The following is an 18,590-nucleotide window of genomic DNA, read 5'->3' on the forward strand; positions in this document are numbered from 1 at the left end:
ATAGCAAAATATACTGTGTTTAAGTATAAAGAGGCATAAGGAATCTCAATGAGAGCTACTGACAAGGTTAGGATGGGGAAAGAAAAGAAAAATTTCATTAAAGCCTCAATTTGTGTGACAGAGAGAACATGGAATATTTTAAATTTTTATATTTCATTTGCAATTTTTAAATAAGACTAAAAAAATTGTACTGTTCTGTGTCTATTGATTGTGAACCATCCATAAATATTTACTGAATGAAAGGGCTATTGACTATACAGAAGTAAAATATGAATTTCCCCATTTTTTCTCAGTAGATAATGTTTTGAATTGTTATGTGTTTACACTTCCCCAGCCCAAAAAGTACTAGCTAAAAGGTTGCTTTTTTATAAAAAGATCTTGAACACAATAAAGCTAATAAATACTTTAATTACTAGTAAATTTTTAGAAGGAAATAATAAGTAAAACCAAAGGTATATATTTCAATCTATTTAAACTTTAATTTGTGCATTTGTGGTAATTTATGACTGCAAAACACTTTTTTCTTAGAATGACATAAAAAGGCACATTTCATTTGGATGCATAGTGTACCAATCTAAAATATCCTAATATCCTTACAAAGTGCTGAGCAGTCACATACATGTATAGTAATACCAAAATATATTTACATTCTTAAAATTTTCAGTATCACTAAAATATATATATATTTAAAACTACAGAAAAAATTAGTGCTTTCTTTAGCTTAATTATGTGAATATATCCCACCCTCTAATTTTTTAGTGATTGACTTCAATTAAAAAATTTCTGTACATTGTGTAGTTATAAAACGCTGTCAGTTTTTAATGTTAAAAGTCCACTTTAGACATTGCTTTGTATGCATAATTCAGAACCAGCAAAGGTGAACAAACTGTACCTCAAAAGTATTTAGTGTTTCATTTTAATTTGTATTAACACTGTTAAACTAAAGCCATACAATTACACTAAATTCCTTATTATCTTTTCCAAGGAAATTAGCTGGCATTTTAAAGTAACTTTAAACAACGTATTATTATTTTATAAATTTGTCTCCCAAAGGATCTTGGGTAATAATCCATTTAGAAGGCATTATCTCTGCACACTTTTAATTGTTCTCAGAGCAGAGTAAAAACATGCCAATATAACCTAGAAAGGCTTAAATATATAAAAATATTTTAAGCTTACCTCTTCATAAATCAGTATATGTTCAGGTTTTTCTCGGTATTTAAACAGTTTTAAAGAGATGAGCTCACTGTAATTTGTTAATTCAGTATAGTTAGTTACCAACTTGATATTCCTGAGGTATAATGACTGTAACATGCTAATAAGCATAGGATCAAAGATGCTATTACTGAACTGGGGAAAACAAATGAAATCCTAGACTAGAAGGGGAACCAAAGTAAATTGATCACTCCCCCAATTCTAGGCAAGAGAAAGTCATGATTTACAAAAGGACAGCCAATAAGGGTAATTAAAAAACCACAAATCTATCTACTGAAAAGTTGTAAAAAGTATGTGATCAAATTGTTTTTGAGACTTTTGAGGTACAGCTTTAGTGTTATAATATTTTTTTATAAAATATAGACTGTTTTATCAAAAATACTTATACATTCTGTTACAATATATTGCTTTTGCCCTCAGTAACTGCCAATATAAAACCTGGATCCAGTGGCCCAAAAATGTACAAATGCACTTAATATAAATGCTGTAGTTGAGGTGTCTGCTTGGCCACTGTACAAAAGTGATGAAGTTGTGAAATTAAATAAGCCTACAACACAGAATACATTACAACCTGTACAGATACATGTTCACAGCATGTATGTATACAAAGAAACCAAGATATAGTTCCCTTCTACAGCAGACACAGAATAAGATGACCTAGGGTGATATTTGTAGAATGCATATCAAAAAAGGGATATTCAGGGTCACTGATTTTGGAAAATGACTGGACATACTTGGTGTTTACACTCTGAGATGAGTATCACATACAATACATTGGTTCTCTTTCTTAATATTTTAAGTAAATGCTGATGTTCCAGTCTGTCAGCATCTTTTATAAAAAACTATTTGGCAAGTAGCTTTGTTTGAAAGCTCTGTTACATAGTTGGTAAAGATAAGGCAAATAAAATTTTTTCTCCTGATAAATGTAGAAAAGTTACAAAAGATAACAATTCATTGTGTTTTTCAAAAAGATCAAGCCATCAAAGGTGTATAAACTGTCACTATATTTTGTTATTATAGTAATTTCTTTAAAAAATTAAGAGCATTGCCTTAGACAATCATATTTTATGTGAATCATAATAGCATTCCAAACACTACTTCTTCCATTCTGAAAAAAAAAAGAAAATTAATATTCCTTTCACTTAAGGCAGGCTTATGGCAATGATAGGGAGAGACTGTGAAAGAGCGTCTGTTCTTCTTTTTAAGAGTAATGATCCAAAAGTATTTATTTGTAAAGGATTTTCAAGACCAATTCTCATTCAGCCTAAATGCCATGAAACTCTTTCCAGTGCTCAGATTCATGTTGAAAACACTATGAAGCCTGTTTTCAAGAAATTATTAAAATAGTACTTTTGCACAAATCTTCATGTGTTTTCTGAAAACAAAACAAACCCATAGAAGCTGTTGGTGGCACAGAGAGCAAAAGAAGGGACGCTATTTGTTAGAGGTCTTCTTCTGAGTTAAGTCAGTCTGCTTGTTTTCACAGTGTCCAGGAACTTAACACCAATCAGCAATGTAGTCGAAATCTCTGAACATTTCTTGTTCCTCTTCCGAAAGTATCCGTGGTTCTCGAGGTGGAGTAAGAATAGGTGCTTCTGAGGTAAATTCATCATCAAAATTACTAACATCTTCCCGGCCTCTGATGGTAGGTACAAATGGAGGCTTGACTTTTTTGTCTATTAGGGCATTCCAATCAACTAGCTGTATTACAAAACACAAAATGACCAGGCTTACTACTCGTAATTGTGCTAGAGATATCCACATAGATATTTACATAAAAATCTTGAATTCTTACCCGAAAAAATGGGTGCTTTTTTACATCCTCTGCATCCTTCTCACCGGCTCCAAGGCGCCTTTCTGGATTTCTTCTTAACAGCTAATATAGCAAAACAAAAAAAAAAAAACAGTTAAAACCATTAAAATAAAATAAACTTCATTGACAATCCTCATAGCTTTCAAAAAATTAGGTAGTTTTTGCTTGTATTTGTCTAAACAATGCAGCAAGTATGAACTAAAAACCTTTCAAACATCTATTGGGAAATTGTGTCCAATCTAAAATCATTAAGTTTACTTTTATTCTACTTTATTTTACTCTTTACTTCTCATTACAATATTTGAAAGGAGTAATAACAAGTTCTTTGCCCTTGAAGAGGTTTCTTTTATTCACTGATTTCCTTCTGTCACTCTCTCTCTCTCTCTCTCTCTTCTTCATTATTCTATGTAATATGGTGCATTTATTGGTTTACATATATTAAACTGTTAAATCATCTTTGTATTACTGGAATGAAACCAACTTAACTAAATCAAGGTGTGTGATCTTTTTAATGAACTACTCAATTTGAGTTACAAATGGTTCCTAATTTATTTTTTCTTTTTTTAAAAAATTTAGTGCTGTCAGCTGGGTGCTGGTGACTCATGCCTCTAAATCCTAGCTACTCAGGAGGCTGAGATCTGAGGATCATAGTTCAAAGCCAACCTGGGCAGGAAAGGCCAAGAGACTTTTTTTTGTCCGTTGCGAGGCTGGAACTCTGGGTCTGAGCGCTGTCCTTCAGCTCTTCAGATCAAGGCTAGCGCTCTACCACTTGAGCTATGGCGCTCTACCACTTGAGCTACGGCGCCACATCTGGTTTTCAGGGTGGTTTATTGGAGATAAGAGTTTACAGACTTTCCTGCCCGGGCTGGCTTTGAACTGGCTGGCTTTGAACCGCTATCCTCAGATCTCAGCCTCCTGAATAGCTAGGATTACAGGCGTGAGCCTGGCCCCCAGCCCAAGAGATTCTTATCTAATAAACCACTCAGAAAACCAGAAGTGGTGCTGTGGCTCAAGTGGCTGAACACTAGCCTTGTGCTGAAAAGCTGAGATACAGCGCCCAGGCCCAGAGTTCAAGCCCCACAACCGAAAAAAAAAAAAAATGGTGCTGTTATATTGAAAATGAACTATATAATTTGTGTGTGTGGGGGGGGGGCGGTTATGGAGGGGAGAAACTGGGAGAGTGAGGGAAGGGGTGACATTGTCCAAAAAGAAATGTATTCTTTACCTTACTTATGTAACTGTAACCCCTCCATACATCACCTTTGTAATAATAATTTTAAAATGTTAAAAAACATTGGTGCTGGTAGTGGGTCTCGAACTCAGGGCTTATGTTCTCTTAATCAGCTTTTGCAGGTGGCTGTTTACCATTTGACCTGTGTCTATGTATGTCAAAGAGACTAGTCTATATTTGTCTTTTATGGATGTACATTTGTCCAGTTTTAGAACAAGTTAATACTGGTTCCATGTGACCATTAGGGTACAATTCTTTTTTTAATCATAATTTTTTCTATTTATTAAAGAAATTAAAATATTAAAGGTTTATATAACAGACAAAAGCAACAGTTTTCTCACATTCTTCAGTAAGATCTGAGTATCTAAATTGATAGTTAAATTTTTTTTGTTATCTCCTCCTTTATTTTCCCCCTACCATCACTTCCCTCCCCACCTCCCCAACTCCTCCGTCCCTCCACCCCCGACATTCTAAAATTTCTTTTCAGTATAGTGTCCTGTACATCTCGTCATCACAATGGGTCAGCCTGCATCCTAATTTAAGCATTCTGCAATATCTCTTCCCCTCCCCAAATTACAAAAATATACATAGAAGGTGCAGAGCACCAGCATCAAATCCAGTGAAAACAGGGGTTATACCATGGGGGAAGAACATACAATAGAAACAAAAGAATCACATAGTGCATTGTAAGTACATTAAAAACACTAGCAAGAAAGAGAAGAAAAAAAAAAACCCAAAACTCTGTGTCTCTGTCTTGGGGTACATTTTGGTTAACATTATCTCATATAGTTGTATGTACATACCCTTTAATCTACTCTGCTTGTCCTAGACATGTACTAGTCACATGGGACCTATGTTTCTTTGGGTCTGGTTTACTTCACCTAATATGATTTTTTCCAAGTCTTTCCATTTCCTAACAAAAGAGGCAATGTCATTTTTTCTGACGGAGGCATACAAATCGTGTGTGTGTGTGTGTGTGTGTGTGTGTGTGTGTGTGTGTCACATTTTCTTGATCTATTCATCTACTGAGGGGCATCTGGATTGGTTCTATATCTTAGCTATGGTAAATGATGCTGTGATAAACATGGTTGTGCTGGTAGCTTTGGTATGACCTTGTTTGTGATCCTTTGGGTAAATACCCAAAAGTGGGATTGCTGCGTCATAAGGGAGCTAGCTTATGTGGAGTCTTTTGAGGAACCTCCACACTGCTTTCCAGAGTGGTTGAACAAGTTTATACTCCCACCAATGCAGTAGGTTTCCCTTTTTTGGCCCCATCCCCTCCAGTATCTGTTGTTATTAGATTTCTTGATTATAGCCATTCTAGCTTGGGTAAGGTAGAATCTCAGTGTTGTCTTGATTTGCATTTCTTTTATGGCTAGAGAGGTTGAGCATTTCTTCATGTGTCTATTGGCCATTCTTATTTCCTCTTTAGAGAAGTATCTTTTTAAGTCTTTACCCATTTGTTAATCAGGCAGTTGTTTCTTTGAGGATCTGTTGTTGGGGGATTTAGTTAGGGTACAATTCAGCTAAAAAAATTAGCTTAAATTTAGTTCTTACCCTTCTCATTATGGAAATGGCTTCTGTAGATAAGAATCTTGGATACCTTACTTCATCATTTACAATGCTGTCGAAGACTTCCTCTTCATCATCACCAGGAAAAGGAGACTAAGAAGAAATATTTTGGGGTAAGTTAAAATAATTTTTGTTGTTGTTGATGCTGGTTGTGGACCTTGAATGCTGGGCCTGTGTGCTGTCCCCCTAAGCTTCTTTTGCTCAAGGTTAGCATTCTCCCACTTGAATCACACCACCACTTCCAGCTTTTTCTGTGATTAAATGGAGATGAAAGTCCCATGGACTTTCCTTCCTGGCCTGGCTATGAACTGTGATCCTCAGAGCTCAGCCTCTGAATAGCTAGGATTACAAGCATGAGCCACTAGCACCCAGCAAAATTATTTTTATTCAAAGTATTTTTTAATACAATAAAAATGTTATCTCTTCAAGGTACAATTAAGATTCAAGACATGAAAAAAAAACAAAACCAACCTAGTAGAGTAACAACCAAAAAGTATTATAAGAGGTCAAAACGGTTATGTATCTATTTCCCAAAGGCTATATATTCCTACTGAAATCTTTATATTTTATAGAATCGTAGATTTTTACTGAATTCCATTCCATTTTATTATACTTATCCCATTTTATTTCAATCACTTACTCATCTACCTGGCTATATTTTAAAACTGTCTATTGGACAGTGGGGAATATTTAGATACATGCTTTGTTTTCGAAGTCAATAGCAAGCTAGATTATAGACAGTGATTGCACTAAGTGGCACCTATTGCTATTGAAAGGAGTTCAGAAAGCACACATTACTATGTATATTTAATGTTCCAAATTCAATAGCGAGGGCACTTAAAAATTATAACTAAGCTGGGTGCCATGGCTCACATCTATAATCCTAGCTACCCAGGAGACAGATCTGAGGATCAGGATTTGGAGCCAGCCTTGAGAAACAAGTCCAACAGATTCTTATCTCCAATTAACTAGTAAACAGCCAGGTGTGGCTCATGTGGTAGATAGAGTGTAGCCTTGACTGAAAAAGCTAGTCTCCTACAATTTTCCTAAAGACTTGATCAGATACCTAAATATAAACAACTGTTTTCAAAGCATTTGACAACCAACTGTTAGCTTATTACAAACCTTTCAAAAGGTAAGTTCACTTATGCAGAAGATATATGGGGTGGCTTTATATATGACATGCTTTGTTCTTTCAATCATCTTTCTCTTCCCCTCTTCCCTCTTCCCAACTGCTTACCTCACCTACAAGCATTTCATATATAAGTACACCAAGGCCCCACCAATCTACAGCCCTTGTATATGATGTTTCTGTTAATACTTCTGGGGCAAGGAATTCAGGAGTGCCACAAAATGTGCTTGTTCTATCTCCATATCCCATTCCTGAAAAAGATAAAATTTCAATTATGTATTTGCAAAGAAAAACTAGCATGAAAATGAAATGCTATACTTATGAAGCAGAATTAAAGTTGTTATGCATGGAGATCAAATGCAGACATACAAAAGACTTTTTAAAACAAGTGTAAAGGAAACTGTGCAGCAATGCATAGGAATCTTCTGTTAAAAAACTAGCAATGAAGAGCAATGAGATTTTTTTTTTTTTTTTTTTTTTTTTTGGTTGGTCGTGGGGACTGAACTCTGGACTTGGATACTGTCTCTCAGCTCTTCAGCTCAAGGCTAGTGCCCTACCACTTGAGCAACAGCACCACTTCCAGCTTTTTTTTCTGCTTATGTGATGCTGAGGAATTGAACCCAGGGCCTCATGCATGTGAGGCAAGCACTCTACCACTGAGCCAACTTCCCTACCCGAGCAATGAGATTTTAAGAAACAAAAGCATTCATAACAATAAGTGTCCAATACCGAGAAATCCAATTAAAAAATCTTTAGTGGGTGCAGTAATTAGGTCAGTGAATACATTAACAAGGTTCATTCATGCATTGTGCTACTTATTTTTGAACATTTACTAAATATGGTACCAAGCACTGTTCTATGTGCTATTGGAACAAAACTGATTAAAGAGCTATTAATGTAGAGAAGGAAGAGAGAGAATGTTCATTACAATTAAATGTAAAGATAAGTAAATCTTACTTGTAGCATATTGAATATTATGTCGCATATTAATCTGCAACAGTACTCCTGAACAGGAAGGACTATATTCATTTTATAGATGAAGAAATGGATGCAAAGATTCAAAGCAAGTTTTTCAAAGACATACAAGTGAGTGGAATAGCCAATTTTGAAACTTAAAAAGATGGTTTTATGTGTAAGCCCATCAACTTTAATTATGCTTTGTTATTTGAAATCTGATTCAAATTTCCTCAGCTTATTTATTTACTTTTGAGTGTACAGAAAACATTCTTGTGATAGTTACATATCTACAGATTTTCCAATTTAAATGTTAATAGTTCTAAAAAGCTGGAGAAAAGTTATTAGGCTTATGTAATTTGCTCTTAAGAGCCCAAGGAGAGTAAACAATTTGGTGCTTAAAACTTTAACTTTTAAGTGACAAAAGTATTAGTCATAAAAGAGAATCTTATTCTTATGTTATGATTTCTGAAAGCCTACTTTGTATCCATAAAGTCTTGGTGTATAAATTAGGTTATAGGAAAATTAGTTATTTTATGAAGAATAAAAATAAAAATACGTTGTTTCCACACATAAATCTGAAAACTACCAAAGTACAAAGGAAATATACTTTATTAAAAGAAACCTTAAAAATCAATTACCTTCTTTGCAAAGACCAAAATCAGCAATTTTCACAAAGCCCTCTGTATCGAGCAACAAGTTATCCAATTTCAAATCTCTGTTCAAGATGGAAATATTAAAAAATGAAACAATTCAGATCACATAGTAAAAAAAAAATCAACAGGAACCTAATTTTCTCTTTACTAAGAAAAAAATCTTCCAAGTTATAATTTGATATTTAAATGCTGTATCACATTATGTTTTTATCTTTTTATCAAATTTATTGCCCTATAATAATATGGTTTCTATGTTACTTCGTTATATAGAAAAGAATGTATTTTTCAAAGAAATGTCTTGTCTTTTTCAATATATATATATATTAAAGAAAGGTTTCAAGTACCTTTAACTCATCTATTACTAATTTATTATTTGTGATCATCTGATATAGCCCAACACTGTAGTTTTTCCATATACTATCATAAGGAAGAATTAAGCCAATAGTATAAACAAGCTACCAGAAAAGAGTCCCTCCGTGTACCTCCTGCTTCTGCCCAAGGTACAGGGAATGAATTCAGTGCCTTGAGCTTGCCAGGAAGACATTCTACCACTTGAGTCATGAATCCAGTCTTCTTTCTTTTTGTAAGGTGATTTTTGAGGTAGGGTCTTGATTTTTTATGCCCCAAACAATTCTGGGCTTTTGAGTTTTGTGTCTTTTCTCCCACTGTCTAGTACATCTAGAGATTCAGATGGACTTCTACATAAACCTTTCTTTAGTGACAGTGCCGGGGCTTGAACCCAAGGCCTGGCATTGTCAGAGCTTTTGTGTTCAAGGTTAGTTAGCACTCTACCACTTCCATTTTTGTCCACTTTCAACTTTCTTAGGTATTTAATTGGAGATAAGAGTCTCATGAAGGGCCGGGAATGTGGCTTAGTGGAGGAGTGTTTGCCTAAAGTTTGATTCCTCAGTACTACATAAACAAAAAAACCTGGAAGTGGCGCTGTGGCTCAAGTGGTAGAGTGCTAGCCTTGAGCAAAAAAAGAAGTTCAAGGACAATGCCCAGAACCTGAGTTCAAGCCAAGGATTGCACCCTCTCCCCCCTCCCCCCATTCCATCTCATGGATTTTCCTGCCCAGGCTGGCTTCAAACTGTGATCCTTAGATCTCAGCCTCCTGAGCAGCCAGGATTACAGGTGTGAGGCACTGGCGCCCATTCCTGCTTCATAAACTGCTGTTAATGGTCTGGCATCAAACCACAACCACCTGCCTCCCACCCCTGCATCTCTGCCTCCCAAGCTAGGATTATAGGCAGGCTTTCTACCACTTGAGCCATGCCTCCTGAACAGAGGGAACACTTAACTTTCTAAAAGAATAATTTGGGAAAAAAGAGAAAGCTGAGTACAAATTAAGCCAGTTGAAATATTTCATCCTTTAAGCTAAACAGAATCATGAGGAAATCCTCATCTTGAGAACATTATTAATTGGTACTGGTTTTTACATAATTTGCTTTCTCTTGAGCAATATTATTCAATCTAATATTTTGTCAGGTGTAGAGCAGGGCTATTCAAAGTGTGTTAGAAACTAGTTACTGGGCTATGCACTATTTGTTATGATATGCAATTTAATAAAGAGCTATGCCAGTATTAAAATTGATTATGTCAGCAATAAATTTTAAATTCAAATGATAGCAAGAAGACTGTGTGTGTATGTGTGTGGGCGGGGATGGGGGGGAGGTTAAGAGACTGGGCACTGCTGTCTTTTAGCTTTTTCACTCAAGTCTGGTACTCTACACTTGAGTCATTAACTCCACTTCTAGCTCTTTGATGATTAACTGTGGTAAGAGTTTCACAGACTTTGCTGGTAGCCTTAGTGTGGTCTAGTTTGTGGTCATTTGGGTAAATGCCTCAGATCTCAACCTCCTATGTAACTAAGATTACAAAACATTTTGGATACAGTCTGTGAGTGTGTCTATATACTAGAGACCAAACCACAGAAAGTGTTCTGCCACTGAGTTCCACACTTGGCTCTAGAGACTTCTTACCAAAATAAGTATTATGTTAGTTTGCACTCTGGCATAAGCTATTTATCACATGAGGAGCATCTCAAGTAGTATAGAGAGATTTTCTACAGTGGATTGTTTACATGCAAAACATTCACTAAAATGAATAGTTAATGAACTCTGTTATCATAGGTAAAATCATCATTTCACTGTTTTTAACTGTACATACTTTTTGTCTTTTATTTTTTGGTACTGGGGACTAAACCCAGGACATTGCACTTGCTAGGCAAGGGCTTTGCAACTACTGCTGCATTGGTTCACCCTTTGTCCCACCATTTCTGTGATTACCCTTCCCTTCCCCAAATCAGATAAACTTTTATATAAGACAAAGGGTACAGAAATAAAAAACACTGACAACAGGAAATAAACCAAAGGAGAAAAAAAAAAGAAATAACAAAACAGCACACTAGAAAAACCTCGTTTCCATGTCTTAGAGGTCATTTTGATAAGCATCGTTTTATATGTTCATGTGCACATAGTTATTGAGCTATTGTGATCCTCTGCTAAGAATATCCTAGACATGTTCTAGTTATTACAAATGAGGGAAGCCATGCATCCTATGTTTCTTCAGATCTGGTTTACTTTGCTTACTATAATTTTTTTTCCAAGTCTTTCCATTTCCTTACAAATGGGGCAATGTCATTCTTTCTGATGGAAGCACAGAATTCCATTGTGTGAATATACCACATTTTCTCGATCCATTCATTTACTGAGGGGCATCTAGATTGATTCCAATCTTAGCTATGATAAATAATGCTATACTAAACATGGTTGTGCTGGTAGCATTAGTGTGGTCTAGTCTGTGGTCATTTGGGTAAATGCCCAGGAGTGGGACTGCTGGGTCATAATCTCCCAAAACAAATCACCAAAGAACCAACAATTCCATTAATAAGTGGGCTAAAGACTTAAAGAGAGACTTCTCTGAACAAGAAATAAGAATGACCCATAGACACATAAGAGATGTTCAACATCTTTGGCCACAAAAGAAATGCAAATCAAAACAACACTGAGATTCCATCTCACCCCAGTTAGAATGGTTATTATCAAGAAAACTAATAACAAATGCTGGAGGGGATGTGATCAAAAGGGAATGCTACTACACAGTTGGTGGCAATGTAAACTTGTACAATCAAGCACTCTGGAAAGCAGTATGGAGGTTCCTTAAAAGACTATGACCCAGCAATCTCACTCCTGGGCATTTACCTAATTTTACTATTTTTAATTAGGCAACACGCAGAAGATAAAAAACAAAGAAATTCATCCTGAATTATTATATTGGTCATATATCTTGCAATGATGGGTCTTAACTTTTTAAATTTCAAATAGTTGCACAACAGAGTTTAAATTTCACATGTCCATTTATTTTTGTAATGCATCTTGATGAGTTATGCCTTCATCATTAGAGCTCACTTATTACATGAAGGAGAAAACTAAGAAAATTTCCTTTTCAATTATCTTTAATTCTATTTAACACCAAAGGAAACTAGTAAAAACAATAAAGACTTTACTTACCTGTACACAATTTTGTGTTCATGTAAATATTGCAACCCAAGAACTACACATGCAGCATAAAATCTGTTTGAAGAATTAAATCAAAATAAGTTTAATAAAGTTCACCGCACTTGAATCCTAGTTTATATTTTTATACTTCAAAGGATAACTCTGTGGTTAATTAAATCTATAAATATTTACTAAGTCCTATATACAACACATTATCTAGGTATTAGGGGGTGAAACTTTCAAAAGGGTGGATGAAAAGTACAGTCTTGATAATGGAACCCATTAAATTTGCCTGGTAGATTCCCTGAGGAGCGTAGAGAAGACATGGTATAGTGCTGTGATGGGAACTACAATGTGTCATGAGAATGGAAAAACAGAGTCAAAATTAGAAGTTTCACTAGGGAAACATAAGGTGTTCCCTCAGAAAGAAAAATAACAGAGGAGAGAATGGCAAAACATGTTTGACAACTAATAGTGAATTTGGTGTGGTTAAAAGGATGGATATAGAGGGAAGAAGACAGACTGGATGCAGGATCTTCAATGTCTTATTATAGATACTGAAGCTTCTTTTAGTGATAGGGAATCAAACTATATTAATCAGGAGAGAACTATCACACTTATGTGAGCATACTCTAATAGCAGTGTAAATGTTGGGAGTAGAAATTAAGGAGAAAAAGAACAAATTTTAGGTGTTTGTGACAGTACGGATGAAAGATATATGACAAGAACATCCAATGTAGTAGGAACAAAGAACTTAAGAAAAGATTAGAAATTAAAAAAAAAAAACTGGCATGATAGGATAGGGTGCTTCATTAGGTAGTCAGGAAGAGCAGGAAGAAGAAGTGGTAAGAGCTAAAAATGACTGTTTTGCTCTTGAATAAGGGTACTACTGAGTTTATGGTTTTTCAGTTTTAGCAGTATTAGAGTTCGAGCTCAGGGCCTTGTGCTTGCTAGCCAGGCATTCTACAAGTCCAGCCATGCCTCTGGTCCCTTCTCCTTTAGTAATTGTAACAGGATCTTCCCTTTTATGTCCAGGGCAGCTTAAATCATGGTGCTCCTTTTTATGCTTCCCGTAGTAGCTAGGGCAATAGGCTCATGTTATTGGTTGAGAGGGGGTCTTGCAAATATTTTTCCCAGACTACCTTAAACTGCAGTTCTCCCTATCTCAACCCCCAAAGTAGCTAGGATTATAGGTGTGAGCTATTGAACCTGGCTTGAGTTTGTATTTAGTATTTTTATTTGGGTATATTTTGGAGACAGAATAAATTGGACTTGCGAATGGATGTTGCAGATGAGGAGAACAGAGGATCATGAATAACCCACTGTATTTTGGTTTGAACAATACATAGGTAGTATTGCTGTTGAAAATATGAAGACTAGGGGCTAGGAAGGTGGCTCAGTGGTAGAGTGCTTGCCTTGCATGCCTGAGGTCCTGGGTTCGATTCCTCAGCACCACATAAGCAAAAAGAAAAAAAAGCCAGAAGTGGCGCTGTGGCTCAAGTGGAAGAGCGCTAGCCTTGAGCTGAAGAGCTGAGGGACGGTGCCCAGGCCCAGAGTTCAGGCCCCACGACCGACCCCCTCCTTCCCCCCACAAAAAAGAAAAAGAAGACTACACGAATAGCAGGGCTTGGAAATGTTAGGTAAAGCAGGGAAGAAATGGCAAAAAAAACAGGGTTTCAGTTTGAGATTATGAGATTCTTTTTATCCTTACAAATGGAAAAAAAGAACTGAAATTATAAATTTGGTAAATAGCAGGTAGGATTGTAGCTCTTAAGACTAGTTCCCTAGATTCAAATCCTACCTCTAGCATACAAGAACTTTAAAATTGAGAATAAGAAAAATAATAGACTGTACATGTATCTGTATTGCCGATACATTAATTTTAATCTCGTTAATTTTAATCTCAATTGTTTACTACTATGTTTTATATATTGGTTAAACAAAAATTTAAAATACTATGAAATTTTACAGGTACAAAGGGAGTTTACAGTAAAAAGTCTGCTTTCTACCTTTTTTTGGAAGCAATATTTATACAGGTTGAATGTATCCCTATACCAAAACTCTAAAATATAAAAGGATCCAAAATCTCCAATGTTTGAGTTACCAACAGATACTCAAAAAGGTTTGGAATCAGGCATGGTGATATATGCCTGTAATTATAGTACTCACAAGTCTGACATAAGAGTTTTGTGAATTTCAGGCAAGTCCGGGTTGCACATTAAGATTGAGCCAAACATGGCTACATAGAAAGACACTGTTTTCAAAATGTTTTGGATATTTTTTATACGTTCAATCAGTAAAGTCTTTTCAAATTTCAAAATCTGAAAAAACTTCAAAAACCTGTAATACTTTCAGTCCCAGCCATTTTGGACAAGATACCCATCTACACCAGTTCCCTTTATGTTATGTAAGGACAAGACACCAAATATTGACATATGCTCTTTTAAAAGGTAAACATAAATATTCTATATAATTATCTAATACAAATTCCTTAGTACTTTTTTTTAAACTATGAATTGAATATAATTTTTAAGGTAATAGTCCTGGGATGTCATTCCCTTAGAGGGGAAAAATCTAATAGATAAAAAGAAAAAATATATTAAAATGAATCTAAGTTGTACATTCAAATCATCATATATGACTTAGATTAAGTCATGAGATTTTCAATATGGACAATCGAGTTAATAAACAGAAAAAGTATATGGCAAATAATACATAGCAACTCATTTTCCTTTCAGAAAAACTTCTGTCATAGAGAGTTCTTTTTATCCCAGAAAGAAATCAGTCATGGAAAAATCTCAGATGAATTGTCTAAAGCATACTCACACAGCTCTTGGTTCAGAAAAGACATCAGTATGAATGTGCATCATTAGGTCCCCACCGGCAGCATATTCCATTACAAAGCAAACATGCTCTTTGGTTTGGAAACATGCAAAAAGGTTCACCAAAAAGGGATGCCTTACACTATTCACAGTTTCAAAAATTCTTTTTTCACACATCAGGCTGTAAAAGAAAATATTGTAAAATGAATATTTTAAAACAATTCTAAGTGGAAATAACATTCATTATAAATCACTGAACCTAAAAATGAACAGAACTATTAATTAGTATAATTTCAAAATGATAAATTATAAAATTATCAAAGTATATGTTGAAATATATGCTCTGAAAACTGTCTTCTGGAATGTAGTACAATGTATTAATAGAAACTAAATTATGCATAGTATGACAAAGGTTGTAGGGTTCACCTTAGTAGTACCAAAGAAACACAACTAAATGTTGAGTTCATTTTAAAAATGAAAAAGATTTTATGTTGATACCCAGGTTCCATTGTGAATGAAATGAATTTGGAAATTAAGAATTATATTTGTATAATACTTCATAGGAGTATAGCATTTTCAATGCTTTATTAATATAGTGTTTTCCAGGTTATAAACTAAACATCTGTTTAATACTAAATACTGAAAAGAAACACAGCTATTACGTAGTGTCATTTTTTAAAAAAGAAATTCAGTCAAGGATAACGATAAATTGATCACTCTTACTATGCAGGAAGTGCCACATTCTATATGGTTTCCTACTTAATTTTATTTCATTTCATTTTATTATATTATTTTATGCAGCACTGGGGTTTGAACTCAAGAGTTTCTTACTTGCTAGGTAGACACTCTACCATTTGAGCCACATCTTTGACCTTCTGTTCATTTTGTTTTGTCAGTGTCTCCTGTTTTTGCTTCAGATTAGATTCTCCATCCTCCTACCTGTTGCTTTCTAAATACTGAGATAACAGTCAAGTGTGACCAGACCTGACTTACTGACTGAGATGCATCAAAGTTTTTGCCTGAGCTACTCTTGGAACTTGATCCTTTTAATCTGTTCCTCCCAAGTAGCCTGGAATTAAAATTGTGTGCTACTGTATCCTACATAATTAATTAATTACTTTTAAGACAGCGTCACAGTATGTACATGTAGCTCCAGGTAAGACCCAAAACTCACTAGGTAGCCCAGGATGGCCTTTAACTCATGATCCTCTGCTTCAGCCTCCTGAATCCTGGCATTGCAGATAGAAGCTACCACATTCAAACCTATATTAAAAGTATGACAAGGCTGGGTGCTGGAACCTCACACCTGTAACCTTAGGGACTCAGAAGTCAAGTCTGAGATCTGAGGGTCGTGGTTCAAAGTTAGCCCTGACAGGAAGTCTGTGAGACTCTTATCTCCAATTAACTACTAAAAAAACCTGGAAGTAGAGCTTCAGCTGATGTAGTAGATAGAATGCTGGCCTTCAGGAAAAACAAAAATCTCAGAGACAGCTTGTAGGCCCTGAGCTCAAGTCCTAGGAAAACTTACATTGCATTCTTCTCAAAAATTATGTCAATAATCTAATCTTATTTAAAACTTTAGTATCTTTTATCTGCCTGAAACAGCACAAATGTAATTTCTCTTAAAAAGAAATATCTAAGATCCAGCTGTACACATAATATCTGACGTGTCTAAATGGCTTATTTTAAGTCAAAATATCTAGCCTCTTCTATTGACAAATTTAATGTCTTGTTTCCCTAAGTGACTAGTTTCATCTTAACAATTCTGGAAAACTTCCTTCAGTTCCTTCGATAGAAATGATAGAAACTTTTTAGTCAGCAGAAAACAACACTTCCCCTAAGGCTAAAAACCTCAGAATTACACCAGACAGACTTGTCACCTATTAATTTGTTCTATAATACAAAAATGTATTTCCAGTTTTACTGGGTTTAATATGAACTTGTAAGAACAGAGAGCTGAGTGGGCAGGATTAACAATAACGTGGGTGGTGGGAGATACGATTTAGAGCAAGTGCTCATGCAATGGGTAAGCGACCTATGTATGATTTTTGTACATGGATTACTCTGGCTTTGACACATGATTTATGTTCACTTAAAAAAGAGATTGATTTGAAAGTATCTATGATCTATGTAAAGGACAACTTTCAAAGTAAAATAATCCAAACTACAGAAAGAAAATTTAGACTCTGTAAGATAACTGTCATTGAGGATCATTAAGTATTCTAGAAATATCTATTAAACAAATAAGCAAACACATAGAAAAGGATCCTCTATGTGTAAGTGCTAGTCATACTTACTCAATAAGATGAATCATAAGGATGGCAAGTTTGAGGCCAGCCTGGACTTAAATAACAACACTCTATGCCAAAACAAACAAAAATAATACTAACACACAATCACATCAAACTCAATGGGTCTACTAAAAAATGAGCTAGAATGTAAATATAAAGGCTTTTGTTCATTTGCAATTACTTTAGTTTGGATTATTTTCTATTTATATTTGCAAGTAATATTTTACTTTAAAAAAAAAAGCTTTCATTCAAAGCCAGCCTAAGCAGAAAATTCCTTGACATTCTTAGCTACAATTAACCACCCGAAAGCTGGCTGTGGCTCAAGTGGCAGAGTGCTAGTTTTAAGGAAAAACTCAGGTACGGTGCCCAGGCCCTCAGTTCAAGACCCATGACACGCGCGTACACACGCACGCACACACACACACACGCACACGCACATGCACACGCACACACACACACACACACACTCCCCGTCCCTCCTTCCCCTCCCCCCCCCACTCTAGTCTGCTGGTTATGGTAGCAAATTCTTGAAAATCACTGCACCCAGGAGGCTGAGGCAAGAGGATAGAGAATTCAACATCAGCCTGAGTTGCATAGCAAGATATAGTCTCAAACGAACAAACAAAAACTAATCCCTAAAAGATCAGGGTTTTTGATTTTAGATTAAAAAATAATAAATCTTTACCACTCCTCTTCTTTTTTTTTTTGTGCTGAAGCCTGAACTCAGGGCCTCTCACTATTGCTTAACTTCTTTTAACACTGGTGCTATACCACTTGATCCACACCTCCTCAAGTTTAAAAAAAAAAAACAAAAACAAGAAAACTCTTTCTCATATTCTTCAGTTACAGAAACAATAAACGTGGTCTTCCTATCTAAAACTATCCAGAAAGGATTTTGCTGAATACTTATAAAATATTCTGAGTGCCATAATGAATGCTGATAATTATGTTTTTGTGTGTATAAGGAGAAGATTAAAGCTAATCTTTGATGTCACTTTCAGTTTATTTATATATGGAATAACAGAAGGGTCAAATAGTTTTTCCTTTTCTGGAAGAAAAGGTTTAATCCAGATTTGTAAATAGCAGCTTAAATGGTTTGTGTCGTTCCTTAAAAGGAAATCGGTTGGAGGTTGAGCACTGCTAACCTCCAAAACCTAATTCCAAAATGTTAAAAAATATATACAATAGACTTTGAGAATAGATGTGATGCCACAAATCTTAATAGTTCAAAGTACACATTGTACAAAATGTGCACTAACTCTTAAAAACAGTTATATTAAATTACCTTCTGGCTTTGTATATGAAGTTTATATGGAACATGAATGTTATATGCATTTGCAACTGCATTGTATTTCCGTGATATCTCTGTGTATATGCAGATATTCCAAAATCAGAAATACTTTG

General features: G+C 35.2%; 1 protein-coding gene across 2 annotated transcripts in view; it reads right to left on the reverse strand.

Annotated features, from left to right (window-relative positions):
* Nucleotides 1-474: 474 nt before the first annotated feature.
* The window catches only part of Pkn2 (protein kinase N2), a 117,523-nt gene continuing 99,407 nt past the window's right edge, over nucleotides 475-18,590 (reverse strand). For both annotated transcript variants that reach the window (XM_070006344.1, XM_070006343.1), the window contains 7 exons: nucleotides 14,900-15,076; nucleotides 12,086-12,148; nucleotides 8,559-8,635; nucleotides 7,072-7,214; nucleotides 5,817-5,924; nucleotides 3,011-3,091; nucleotides 475-2,916 (listed from right to left, as the gene is read on the reverse strand). In XM_070006344.1, the coding sequence (XP_069862445.1) occupies nucleotides 2,713-2,916; nucleotides 3,011-3,091; nucleotides 5,817-5,924; nucleotides 7,072-7,214; nucleotides 8,559-8,635; nucleotides 12,086-12,148; nucleotides 14,900-15,076 (853 nt within the window). In that variant the 3' untranslated portion in view covers nucleotides 475-2,712. The remainder of the gene's footprint in view (nucleotides 2,917-3,010; nucleotides 3,092-5,816; nucleotides 5,925-7,071; nucleotides 7,215-8,558; nucleotides 8,636-12,085; nucleotides 12,149-14,899; nucleotides 15,077-18,590) is intronic.

This window comes from Dipodomys merriami, unplaced genomic scaffold, assembly GCF_024711535.1.
Source record: "Dipodomys merriami isolate MVZ:Mamm:240054 unplaced genomic scaffold, mDipMer1.0.p SCAF_7, whole genome shotgun sequence".
Lineage (NCBI taxonomy): Eukaryota > Metazoa > Chordata > Mammalia > Rodentia > Heteromyidae > Dipodomys > Dipodomys merriami.